Source organism: Poromitra crassiceps (genome assembly GCF_964638095.1).
Source record: "Poromitra crassiceps genome assembly, chromosome: 26".
In the NCBI taxonomy this organism is placed as follows: domain Eukaryota; kingdom Metazoa; phylum Chordata; class Actinopteri; order Beryciformes; family Melamphaidae; genus Poromitra; species Poromitra crassiceps.
The window spans coordinates 9,457,840-9,471,209 of NC_139640.1; the positions used below are offsets into that span (position 1 = coordinate 9,457,840).

A 13,370-nucleotide genomic window follows, 5' to 3' on the forward strand; every position below is an offset into this window, starting at 1 on the left:
AGAAGTGGGCGGGCCTGTGCCTACCCGGGCCCGCCCGTAGAAACGCCCCTGGTACAATTGATCACTGTCAGTACATTTGAAGAATCTGAGCCAGACTTGCGTTCACAACAATTTTGCACAGCAATTGTTACTGGAAAGAAAAATGCTTGGAAGGTCGCCCTCTAGCATTGCAACTGAATGCTGTAAGTCATATTTCTGAGTGACATGATGGGTGGAGACCAAGAAACACCTGTGCGTGCTACGCAGGCACGCATCCTCTCCATCATGGCTGTCAACAAAGGCACATTTTTACTCTCTGACATGCTGTCAGTATCGACTTACAGTAACACCTGACAAAATAAAGAATAGCTTTTTTATTATTATTATTCTGTTTAAAATTGCATCCAGAGTCCATAATAACAAATATGTCACAAAGGTCAAACAAGATTTTCTTAACGTAGATTTTGGATTTGTGTCCCAGATCTTAACCCATTGATACCTGATGCAGCATTTGCGTGTATATCCCTCATTTGTGTGCATATCCCTTTAAGACCGCGAACCGCGTTAACGCGGTTTGCAGTCTTAAAGGGATACACACACAAATGCTGCATCATCAATGGGTTAAGATAGATGATTTTGAGATGCTCCAAGCAGGAAACTTACAAGTGAGGACTTCCCAGCTGCTGTTCCCAGTTTTCCAGTTGTAGCCAGCCAACCACTAACAACCACACAACGGTGTTGTTTTGTTGTCAGTGAAAAGCTGCAGCAGCTTGTAAGGCATCAGCAGACAGCCATGCCCCCGGATGATACATGTCTTGCCTAATCCTGTTACACTTTTGCTACAGCAGCAATCAACTATAATCAACTAGAGCTGAACGTGTTCAGACAGTCGTACAGCAACATCTTCCATCTGTCTTCTACAGATGGAAAAGACTGTGATGAGCGCACATCATTAGCCCACAATGGATACTTTCCGTAAATGTAAAGAACCCATCTTTAACATGCATTTTTTTAAGGGCCATATTTTGTGCCCAAGTGCAAGTGCAAGTGCAAGTGCAAGTGCAAGTGCAAGTGCAAGGGACAATCTTTGCTGGTGCGTAGCACTCAAAATCCACCTTTTTCTTTTAATTACCACTGGGTCAGTACATTAAAGAATGTGTTAAAGAAGGTGCAATTTCTTATCTTATTTTATTTAACTTTATTGTAGTTCTTTTTTGTGTTTTTTACTGAGATGTACTGACATTGACTTCTGCTGTAACACAAGAATTTCCCCCAGGGGATTAATAAAGTACTCTATCTATCTATCTATCTATCTACGGTATCTATCTATCTATCTATCTATCTATCTATCTATCTATCTATCTATCTATCTATCTATCTATCTATCTATCTATCTATCCATCTATCTATCTATCTATCTATCTATCTATCTATCTATCTATCTATCTATCTATCTGTTTCAGCGGCCCATGAAAGGGAGATTTTGAGTGTTAGAAAGCAATTATTTGCACTTGCACTTGGACTTGCACTTGCGCTTGCACTTGCACTTGGGCGTAAGATATGGCCCAAAGAGTGCAGAAAATGTTTCTGAGTGTAGCTGGAGAAAACATACTGATGAGAATCTAAAAACAGCTCTTGGAAGGTATTCAGCGTGCCCTTTTACTGGAAGCACAAATCATGAGGCCAAGATCTACAATAACAGCTATCAAACCGGTCTGGCAGTTGTTACCCTCCAACACAGTCCAACACGATTTACAAAAATATATGACATTACGTAAAAGTTATTTCACGCTCGTACAGCAGCTGTGCATTCCAGAGAACTTCTGCACTGACGAGTGACAAAAAGACTTTGAGAAATGAGGAACTATCCGTTCCAGTATCTATTCTCCCTGCACCCATGTAGTCAAACATATCGCAGAAATAAGCCTGTAGGTGACTGCGTCTGTCTGCGGATGATGTAGTTCACACACAAAAGAAAGAAAGAAAGAAAGAAAGAAAGAAAGAAAGAAAGAAAGAAAGAAAGAAAGAAAGAAAGAAAAAAAGGAAGAAAGAAAGGAAGAAAGAACGAAAGAAAGAAAGAAAGAAAGAAGGTAAGGTATCTCTCTCTTTTGTCAATTTTTCCCATTTCTCCATCAGTTATTCTTCTCATCAAAATGACTGATACAGTTTCACTTTGCTGGACAAATTGTTCAATTATATCGTCAGTAACTGTAGCAAAAATGATCTATTCTAAAAAAAAACATGCCTTATACACTGAACTGGTTGTGGTTACTCTCTGAATGAACTGGGTAAATACAAAAAACATAAACAAATACAAATGCAGTGAGACACCAAGAGGTAATAATAATTATCAATACAAAAGGAGTCTCTTGCGCGTCAGCCCCTCCGCAAAAGGAGGTCGGTGCTCTCAGGACAGGACAGTATTATGACAAAAGTTCAATGGACAAACCAAAGAGGATCCTGGAGCACACGATTCACTGGAAAATTGCTTTATTCAATGACTAACGTTTCAACGCCTACTGCGTCTTCATCAGAGTCAAACCTTTGTTTGACTCTGATGAAGACGCAGTAGGCGTTGAAACGTTAGTCATTGAATAAAGCAATTTTCCAGTGAATCGTGTGCTCCAGGATCCTCTTTGGTTTGTCCATTGAACTTTTGTCGTAATAATAATTATGTTTGGGGTCAATTTGATCTGTAAAAACAGGATTCACATTTTTCCAGTTTGATATTTCGTGGCTTTTCCAATTTAATGGGGAACAGGAAAACATCCAATTTTACATGATGATACATTTTCAACATCGTATAGTGTACATGACAACGGTGTTGTTTGGGGTCATTTTGACCAAAAAAGCCTTATAAAACCTGAGGAAATATTAAAGATTGACTGATACTTAGCGAGCATTCCAATGCATTTTTTCGACGTTTCACTTAGGGCCCATAACACAAGACACACATTTTGTCTCACCTGAAGATTTCCTACCTAACAAGGTCCTGTCACAGCTCTCTCACACAGACTCCCGCCACCCCATTATTGACTACTTGTTGATGTTGATGTAAATTTGGCTAACACTTTCAATTACAATTATTTTGTGTATAGTTTACATTTCTCTGGTCAATTTGACAACAAAATAAAGGGCATTTGTTAACTTTAACATAATAGGAGGACTGCCACCATGCATCAACCTTGTCTCATATCTCAGTCAGTGAAGAAAGTAGCTCAATTGGGTTGCTAATTATCCTTAAGGTTAGCTCAGTGGATGAATGACATTTTGATAGAACCTCAATTTTTGAAGACTTTCCATTTCAAATGACAAACTTGTAATGCAAAGTCATCAGTATTTGACCACCATTCTGTCTTATCAGGATCACCATGTCTGCCGCTGCCTATGAAACTACAATCCATGAAGCAAATATGTACGAGTCTCCTGAAATTGTCAGTGAAGTTAGGGAATACGTGAAGAGCAACCCAGCAGAGTCAACGGCCAAGGCAAAGAAGCAGTTGGACCAGATGGACAACGTGACACTGAATATTGCTGTAACTGGGGAGAGTGGGGCAGGAAAGTCCACCTTCGTTAACGCCTTGAGGGGTCTTACAGATGGAGACGAGGGAGCAGCAGACACCGGAGTGACCGAGACCACCATGAAACCCGTTAGATACAGCCACCCTACCATGCCCGGCGTTTACATCTGGGACCTGCCAGGAATTGGGACCGCCAACTTCAAAGCAAAGAATTATCTGAAAGACGTCCACTTTGACACCTTTGACTTCTTCATCATCATCGGCTCGGTCAGGTTCAAAGAGAATGACCTCAAGCTGGCCAAAGAGATCAAGAAAATGAAGAAAATGTTTTACTTTGTACGATCGAAGATTGACCACGACATGCAGGCCGAAGCTCGCAAGAAGAACTTCGACGAAGCTCAGGTTCTGTCCAAAATCAGACTCAACTGCAGAGAAAGCCTGGTGGGATTTGGGAACGCCAAAGTCTTTCTCATCTCTGCCCTCGATATGGGGAAGTACGATTTCCCGCGGCTGCTCAACTCCTTGAAGGAAAACCTGTCAGACTACAAGTGGTCGGCTTTGATTCACTCTCTGCCTGCGTTCTCCCTGGGCATGATCGAGAAGAAAACAGAAGAGCTTAACAAAAGTTCTATTGCTGCTGCTGCAGGTGCAGCGACCACGGCAGGCCTGTATATCCCAGGCCTCTCAGTGGGTTGTGAGATCGCTATCATGCACAAGTACCTGCAGATGGCCCATGCGTCCTTTGGGCTGGATGACAATTCCATTCAAAGGCTGGCAGAACGGGTCAACAAGTCACAAACTGATTTGAAATCAGTGATGAAATCTCGCTTTGCTGGAGGGGTCAGCAGGGCGGTGGTGGCTAACATGCTTCACACAAAAGGCATGGTGATAGCAAAAACTGTCGAGATTCTATTGGTCGGCGCACCTGCCCTCGCTATGGGCGTGGCTTTTGCCACCACACTCCACCTTCTGCGACAGGGAATAACAGAAATGGCTGCGGATGCCAGAGCGGTGCTGGATGAAGCAGATTTCTCAAGATAGCATCAAAATGTACAATATGTATTTACGGTACTCAGAATGTAGAAAGGATTGCTTCGAGTGACATAGTCTAAATTGGCATAATATTCTGCTGGATGGTTCCCCCAATGATTTGCCGTGAAGCAAGGAGATCGTTATGTCCCCAACTTTTATTTTCCATTTTTGTCAATGATTTAGCTCTTGCATTAGTTGATTTAGCATATTATTGTACGCGGATCTTACTTGCTGAGCACGAAACTTACCGGCAGTTTATGTTGAACATTGTTGCTTAATGTGCTGGAAATGGAGACTTAAACATTGTGGAAATCTCGGATTTCATACTTACACACAACTGTATAACTCATGTGTCTGTCCTGTCAGATTATGCTTCCGGTGTTTGGGGTTCCCCGGAACATCTAAGCTCTAACACTGCATCACAGAGCTATCCGTTATGAACTAGGAGTTCATATATGCACATCAGTCCTGGCCATCAGTGGTGATATGGGATGGGAATGCCGAAACATCAGACACAAAGGGCAAATGCTTCGACTCTGGAATAAACTCGTGAGGATGTCTGATCAGAGACTCACAAAAAATATATTTAATTGGAACATCGCCCATAGACATCCCTGAGCAACTGAATTGAAATCCTTATTCTATTTGAACAATTTGTCCCTAAAGAAGATAGACTTTGTTTGCTTTGTGACCTGTGTGAAATTGAGTCAGTCCATTGTACAGCTTATGATGATGCAAGGGAGCTGCTCTTCAGCAAAATGTCCTCTATTTATGTTAATTTTTTCCGAGTTGGATGATTCTGAAAAACTTCTAACTTGTGTTTTACGAAAGGAACCTTCTTTATAGGAAATGTTATCTGCCAGGCCTGGGAGCAAAGGCAGAACGTTCTGTTTAGAAAGTGATGTATGTTTTGTTGTTTTAGTAGCATGTTATATTGTGATTTAGCTGTACCACTATATCGCTGGCTTATGTTGTATTGTACTGTATATTTTGTATTTTGTGTGTCTTGTAAGCCCATGTGGGCTGGGCAAAAGTGCATTACACAATGAATAGAACAAAAATCAAAAAAATCAAATCAATCATAACAATGCATTTGAAAATTACATCAATGTTATAGCAAATGTTAAAGGAACACTCCACCCATTTTCAACCAGCTTTGTATCATTAGTATCAGTAGTATATCAGAAAACTGTAAACGATTTTGAAGTCTGTCATTTAATTTGACAGTTATTGAGTGTTAAAGTGTGGACCAGTGACATCACTGGTCCACACTTTAACACACTAACTCAAATGAATAACTCATTAACTCAAATCAACTCTCAATAACTGTCAAACTAGATGAATGATGAATAGTTTGACAGTTATTGAGAGTTGATTTGAGTTAATGAGTTATTCATTTGAGTTAGTGTGGACCAGTGATGTCACTGGTCCACACTTTAACACTCAATAACTGTCAAATTAAATGACAGACTTCAAAACCGTTTACAGTTTTCTGATATACTACTACTGATGTTCTAATGATACAAAGCTGGTTGAAAATGGGCGGAGTGTTCCTTTAATATTTTGAAATGTATCAAATTATTATTATTATTATTATTATTATTATTATTATTATTATTATTATTATTATTATTATTATTATTGACCAAGGCAACAACCTTTGGGTGTTACAATAATGGTACGGCAAGAGCAACGTCAGTAATGTTATGGGGGGTGGGGGATGCATGTTGTATTGCCTTTGGTATTTTATAGGTTTTATACGATTTCAGACATGATGTATAGAACGGGAGAGACCACACAACATTTCACTGGGACCAAAACGTTAAGAAAATTGAGGATTTAAAGAAAATGTTTTTTTTATGTAGTTTTTTTTTGTTTTGGTTCAAGTGAAATCTTCTATGGTCTCTCCCAATTCTAAATATACCTGAACCGTTTGGTTTGACAAAGTAAAACTATTTTTATAAGCATTTTACGAAATGTCTATGGGAAAATAAATGCAGGATAAAAAATATCTGATACAGTGCTGAAGCAGGAAGTAGGCGGTCACTTTGCCTCTCTATACTATATTTCTGTTTTTTCTTTCTTTGTAGATTGCGATAAATATTTGCCCTGTCACCCAGTGTCACCCTATAATAAGCAAATTAAGAAGTGTGGACAAATCTGAAGCCCCTAGTGGCGTGGCACCCACACTGCCTGCATGTATACTGTATCATGGTGTGTATTTGGATGTGCATGTGATGTGCACGTATGGCTATTACAGTTTCCTTATACAAGTCAACCTTTGCATTCCATTTACCTCCTTTTGCACCATTTTTGTATTACAAATTTGATACTACTGTATTACTATACAGGTATCTATGTATTACCTATATTTGTACTATCTTTATATGCATTTGTTATTTTCTCAAGGCCATTTTGTAGGAGCTTTGAATATATCCTACTAACTGATTTGTATTTATGACAAATGCTGGCATTTTTATTGATTGAATAATTAGATAACTGCTGGTTTGTTGATAGACTAATTGGGTGTAGCTACTGATTGACAATAATCTTGCACCTGTTGTCAATGCGTTGAAAAAGGTCTATGACCGAAACCTTGCTACGTACATTAAATTGTTATTTCAAGTATGGTGTGTGGGAGCTTTATACTGTATTAGGCTACATGCTATCTTATAGGTAATAATGGTTGCCATAGCACAGTATGTCCCCTTCTTTCTTTTATTTAGACTATTTTTTTTAATCCTTTCTGTCTTTTAAAAATAAAAGCAATGCAAATACTTGCTGACTGAATTTATTATTACTATAAATTTTGCAGGGTTTGCGTGCTCATTTCCAGGTTGGAGACTCTGGAAATGATGCGCCATGGGCACACTTTTTTGGTTTGTGTGTCAAAACTCACTTACCACGCTGTCCCTTCTGTGGTCTCCCGCATGTGCCCTGGAACCACAATAGAAGTGGTACTAAAGAAAGTATAGACTCAGCGCGCCTCACCCGGATATTTGGCGGGTGGAAACCCAAAAAAGGCGAGTAGAGCCAGGCCGAGCCAAGCCGAGCCGATACCGGCGGTCAAAATGTGCCATTAGTCAGGCCTCACTCATAGAGTTGGCATACAGCTTCTCCTCCAGAGGGTTTCCATAGTCCACTTCCATGGCTGATTCCAACTCCACTGCTAGATCCACTATTGATCTAGCAAAGTGCCAGTCGGTATCTGGGAGTGTTCTCATACCCTGAGTCCACCTGAAGTGGTCTCGAGGCTATTGGACCTTGTAAAGTTTCCTAAACAGGTGTTTGACCTCACAAATACCCAAAACCACTCAGCCACTCAACCACTCAACCACTCAACCACTTGAGCCACTCAGAAAGGTAATTTCACTTCCTGATCTGCCCCGGCCCCCACACAGACTATCATCAAGACAACACTCGCCGATTCACTCGGCTTTCAAGCGAGACTAATCTGCGTTGGTCTCGTCTACTATTAGAGAAAGATGTGAAGCATCAATATTACATTTACTGTTTAATAACAATCGAAAATCTTGCTCATAGCTGGGTGATTATCGGAAAACTTGTCATTTTATGTATCTGGAACAACATTCCTCTGTAAATCTGAATAACAACAAATAAGCAATAAAACATTTTATAATTTACTTTCCCAGATATGTCTCTTAATAAAAACAAATTAATTATTTCTTCATTTTGTTTTTAAAGAGTTTTAAACACTTTTTTGTGTGCAGCATCTTGCAAAAAATGCAAAAATTACCTGTATCTCAGTCTGATCTTTCTACTTTGGCTAGCTATTAAGGCCAAAAAACATCAAACTATCATAAAAAAACATACACCTATATAATGCCCCAAGTGTTGTTTCATTACTCATGAATGAGTTTTATTCTTAATATGTGTAAAATTATGAGAAAAAGAACAATATATTCTTGTATCCATGTTGTCGTCAACCCTGTTACTTTTAACGAAAACACCCCTTCAGACATAATGGACTGTTCCAAAAGTTGTAGAATTTCCAGGAAGTGACATCACCTGCCTTTTCTAAAGATGATGGTGGAAAGATAAGTAAGTGACATCTGCTTTTAATGAATTTTCTTCAAGTTTTGTAATGTCTGACAGAGGGGGACGATCACGGTGTGTCAGCCCTGTTACCAGAAAAGCATACATTAAAAAGTTATTTGTTTGGAATTTTAAATGTAGATATATAAGATCATTTTGGCCTCTCATGAATGCACACCATGTGGTGTTAGCACCTTTACCAGATGGCTAGTAATGGCTGCCAACAAGATTTTTCGTCAACCCTGTTACCATTCTAAGGTAACAGGGTTGACGAAAGTATGCTTTTGTGTGTACATGAAAATAAACTTTTCTTGCCAATAGTATTTAGAGAATATATACATGTTTGTACAGTTTCATCCCTAAATATTATGGTTTTCTATTTATTAAACTGATAGGTAGGCTAAAGTGTGTTGATGTTACTGACTATAGCTACTAATCTAGATTAACACTATCAGGGCATTGGGTTTTACCTGGGTTTGACCTTTTCCAACAGTAATTGTTATGTCGGTAACAGGGGTGACAAAACACAGATATGCATGTTGTTTATATGTGGAAAAAATAAAAATAAAATAAGATAGCCTGAGATGGCACGGCACATTTTCCTGAGAGGTAAGGATCCACTTAATCCAAAAAGGGGCTTAAATACTTTTAAAACACTTTGAAAATCAAACATCAAGAATGCAAAATGCCAAGTTTTCCCATAAACACCCTGCTGCTTTCAAATGGCAGTGTGAGGTGTGTGACTCAGAGAGCTTCTAAGTTTGGATTTAAATGAGGTGGGAGATGATGCATGTTTGGCAATATTGATATATGTGTATTCCATATTATGGCACCTCTGTAGCGTATTGAAAATTGGTTATTGGTAGTGAGACGGTATGGTCTCTGAAGGTGATCTGAATGTCTTGGTACCCATAGAACCCATTCTTATTGAGATATCTTGAGGTGAGAGGTCAAGGGACCCCTTTGAAAATGGCCATGCCAGTATTTCCCTTGCCAAAATTTAGCCTAGCTTTGGAGCGTTATTTATCCCCCCTCCCGACAAGCTAGCGCATGACTAGATGAAATAATGTATTGAAAAAAATCCCACATACGGCAAAAAAATGAAGGCTCATAACAAAGATGTTTATCATACAACTCTTCAGTGTCGTCAGTGTGACAAACATACGAAAGGCCATGAATAAACTAATGTGTTTTTAGTTCATGGAAAGAATTATATCTCTCTTATATGAGTAAACATCGTAACTTCTGATGTGGACTTCCAGCAGAGGTACTGGCACTCAGCCTGGTGTAAGAAAACAGGTGGCTGTATTATCCATTTCCCTTTAGGTTTTTTAAGGTTGCCAAAGCTAAATCCATCCTCACTTTTAACACGAAAAGTGTTTTTTTTAGATAACTCTGGCAATGAATCACCTATAACCTTAGCATCCTACATGGTGATTGGCTCTCTGCTGACCAATGAGGATGGCCAGAGAGTAGGGCCGCTCTCCTGACTGTGGATATAAACCAGGGGTCCAGGTGAAGTCCTCTCATCAACAGGATCACACAGCAACCATGAGGTCTCTGGTCTTCGTTCTGCTCATCGCAGCTGCTTGTGAGTATGAAGCTCTTTTAGAGTAGACGGGCTGTCACGCCTTCCAGGTTTGCTGGCCTGTTGCACATCTGGCTTGTTGGTAATTATGCCTAACTGGTTGCTGCCACATCTGTGTTTTCAGTCGCCACGGAGGACGACAAGATCGTCGGAGGGTATGAGTGCACGCCCTACTCCGAGCCCCATCAGGTGTCTCTGAACGTCGGCTACCACTTCTGTGGAGGCTCCCTGGTCAACGAGAACTGGGTTGTGTCCGCTGCTCACTGCTACCAGTAGTAAGCAACTTCTTGATATTTTACATGATTTCAGGTCTAACTCATTTACCTGAATATGCCATTTGGTGTATGCTGCTCCCATACGGCTTGAGTTGGCTACATCAAAAGGGATTAGCGAATAACCTTAAAAAATATAATTTGAAAAAGTGTTTCAGAAAACCCACTGCCTTCATCATCAGTCTCCTCTCTGTGTTTTTCCAGCCGTGTGCAGGTGCGTATGGGCGAGCACAACATCAGGGTCACTGAGGACTCTGAGCAGTTCATCTCTTCTTCCCGTATCATCCGCCACCCCAGATACAGCTCCTACAACATCGAAAATGACATCATGCTGATCAAGCTGAGCAGTCCCGCCACCCTCAACCAGTACGTGCAGCCTGTGGCTCTGCCCACCAGCTGTGCCCCCGCTGGCACCATGTGCAGAGTCTCTGGCTGGGGCAGCACCCAAAGCTCCAGTGAGTACAGCGTCTTAAGAACCAGGCAGGGCCGGTTCCAGAACAAGATGACTAGGGATGCATCCCAGATAGGAAGGGGTGCACATGCACGGGCCGCCCGAAAAATTTGACATGTTATTCTACTAAAAATAATGCATTTTACCATCATTTCAAGTAGAATGATACCAGCCGAGCAAGAATATTTCAAGTGTTTCAAGTGCTTTACTGAAATATTTGGACCATATAATGATAATACAATTATCTCAACCTTCAACGGTTACATGTAGGTGCCAAAAAGCCATAAATTCACATCAAAAAACAAAGAAAAACAACAATTATAATTCAAGTTTAAACAGTAAGTGTGCAGCTGCAGCATTTATTTAAAAAAAAAAGGAAAAAAAAATATTTTTTTACCACTTTTCAACTGAGCATGCAGACAATTAAAATAAGGGTGCAATGCGTGCTATTGCACCCCTGTAAAACCGGGCCTGGAACCAGGTATTAGAGAACAACTAACTCTCTTTCTTACTTTCCCCAAAGCTGTTCTAATCTACTTCCTCCTGTATCCGTCTGCAACACAGCTGCTGACGGGAACAAGCTGCAGTGCCTGGACATCCCCATCCTGTCTGATGAGGACTGTGAGAACTCCTACCCCGGCATGATCTACCCCTCCATGTTCTGCGCTGGATACCTGGAGGGAGGCAAGGACTCCTGCCAGGTATGGAATTCATATTCCATGTTATACAGCAATTCTGGGCTACTTAATATGGTGTATTTGAACATTTGTCAGGCTGAGTTTGACTGAAATATCTAATCCTCCTCCTCCTCCTCTCAGGGTGACTCTGGTGGACCCGTTGTGTGCAACGGTGAGCTGCAGGGTGTGGTGTCCTGGGGCTATGGATGTGCTGAGAGGGACTACCCCGGTGTCTACGCCAAGGTGAGGACGATAGTGAATAACTGTTTAATTTAACGCTTGCTTGTGGTGAATTGCGGTAATATTCCACTGATCAGCTGTACTAACTCTTGCAATCTTCGTTTTCAGGTCTGCATCTTCAACGACTGGCTGGAGGCGACCATGGCCAGCTACTAAGTCTGATCCCGTTCGACATCCAGTCCAAGTCAAGCAGCTCAACATCATTTGCTGCTCATGTTCTTTTGTACTGGACAAATGACGAATAAAACATTGAAAGCATATCATTTCAATCTGTTTTATGTGAAATTATTTATGGTGAATACGTCAGAATTCTGAGCTTTTAAACATACGCTTATTTACGTCTTACCCATGGTGTATTTCTCAGTGTTGATAAAGTAAATCAAAAAAAGGCCAGGCACGACACGTGCTCAGTAGAAAAATAATTTTAATACATTAAAAGCATGACATTTCAGGCTTGCGTTGAAAGAATCCAGCACACTAATAATAATAATAACAACAACCACAATAATAAAATAATATAACAAAAAATGTCACCTCATTTTCACCTGTACATTTTTTGGCCATGACTGCTAACACGTTTCGGTATCACACCTTCATCAGAGCATCAACAAGACAAGTTTACTGATCATATTTCTTTCATGTTCACTCTATTGCATTCAAAGTAAAGAGGAATAGAGAGATCATGATCGACCCCCCCATGTTGATTCCATGGCTACGGCCTTGGGATGCGTGCATAATACAATCTGTAGCTCGAATACGCGGTCATGTTGTGATGTTGGGGGAATAGAATAGGTCATTTAACTGATAAATGTGTTGCACTAGCTGAGCATTGCTCCCACTCACAGGAAGACCTATTATCTGCTGTTACATTCCTCTTCTGTTGCCCTATACACTTTAAGGTTATGTGGTATTGAAGTGATGTCAATAGAATCATTTAGCTGCTAAGCATGTCGTAATGCTTCAGTACATTGAATTGAACGCAGACACCGTCTGTACAGGATCAAAGCTTGTTGTTTCCCTAGGCCCCTCCCTCATAGGAAGTGAAGTAGGCCACAGCTCCCCTCTGACTCAAACATCTCCTGCTGTACCTCTCCTTTATGTAGTTTGTTTATTTTACATTTGTGTTGTTGGTATTACATGCATTCCCCTCCTCCTAATCTCAAAGATTTCAGTTTTGTTCTCTTTGGCGACACCTATGGCGATCAGCGGTAGTTGCAGGTGGGATCCCAACAGTGTTGAGGCCTGGTCCCCTTTAGTGAAGCCGTTGCATGTTAGATCGCCGCTCTGGCGGCAGGTGCCAGTATAGGTCACAAGGCCCGCCTCCCCATGTTAGTGGATGGGGAAATGGACAACCGAAATAATCACAGTACACGTCAGATAATTCTTTTCCAAATGTGGTTTGTATCATTTTAGATAGTTATTATTATCATGCTAATGCCTGTGCAAGTGGTCATTTATCTGATCAGTTTGTTTTTAAGTAGTTATTTGACATATAAAAAGGGATGATTGACAGCTGTGGCAGCCAGCAGTCTCAAGCCGTCATTGGCTGGACAG

At 40.6% G+C, this 13,370-nt stretch overlaps 1 protein-coding gene and 1 pseudogene across 2 annotated transcripts; both read left to right on the forward strand.

Annotated features, from left to right (window-relative positions):
* The first annotated feature begins 1,946 nt into the window (after positions 1–1,946).
* Positions 1,947–5,600, forward strand: LOC310798651 (interferon-inducible GTPase 5-like). Its single transcript, XM_083661194.1, has 2 exons — positions 1,947–2,069; positions 3,344–5,600. Exon 2 carries the CDS (start codon positions 3,351–3,353, stop codon positions 4,539–4,541), a length of 1,191 nt encoding a protein of 396 aa, XP_083517320.1. The 5' UTR covers positions 1,947–2,069; positions 3,344–3,350; the 3' UTR covers positions 4,542–5,600.
* Positions 5,601–10,043: 4,443 nt separating this feature from the next.
* On the forward strand, positions 10,044–11,972 carry LOC310798817 (trypsin-2-like; annotated as a pseudogene). The gene is made up of 6 exons: positions 10,044–10,179; positions 10,301–10,451; positions 10,653–10,903; positions 11,464–11,600; positions 11,718–11,819; positions 11,925–11,972. The product of its transcript is annotated as a trypsin-2-like (transcript).
* The last annotated feature ends 1,398 nt before the right edge of the window (positions 11,973–13,370 follow it).

Excerpts from the sequence above, each read along its gene's own strand:
- LOC310798651 (XM_083661194.1), top strand. The coding sequence starts at position 3,351 with ATGTCTGCCGCTGCCTATGAAACTACAATCCATGAAGCAAATATGTAC.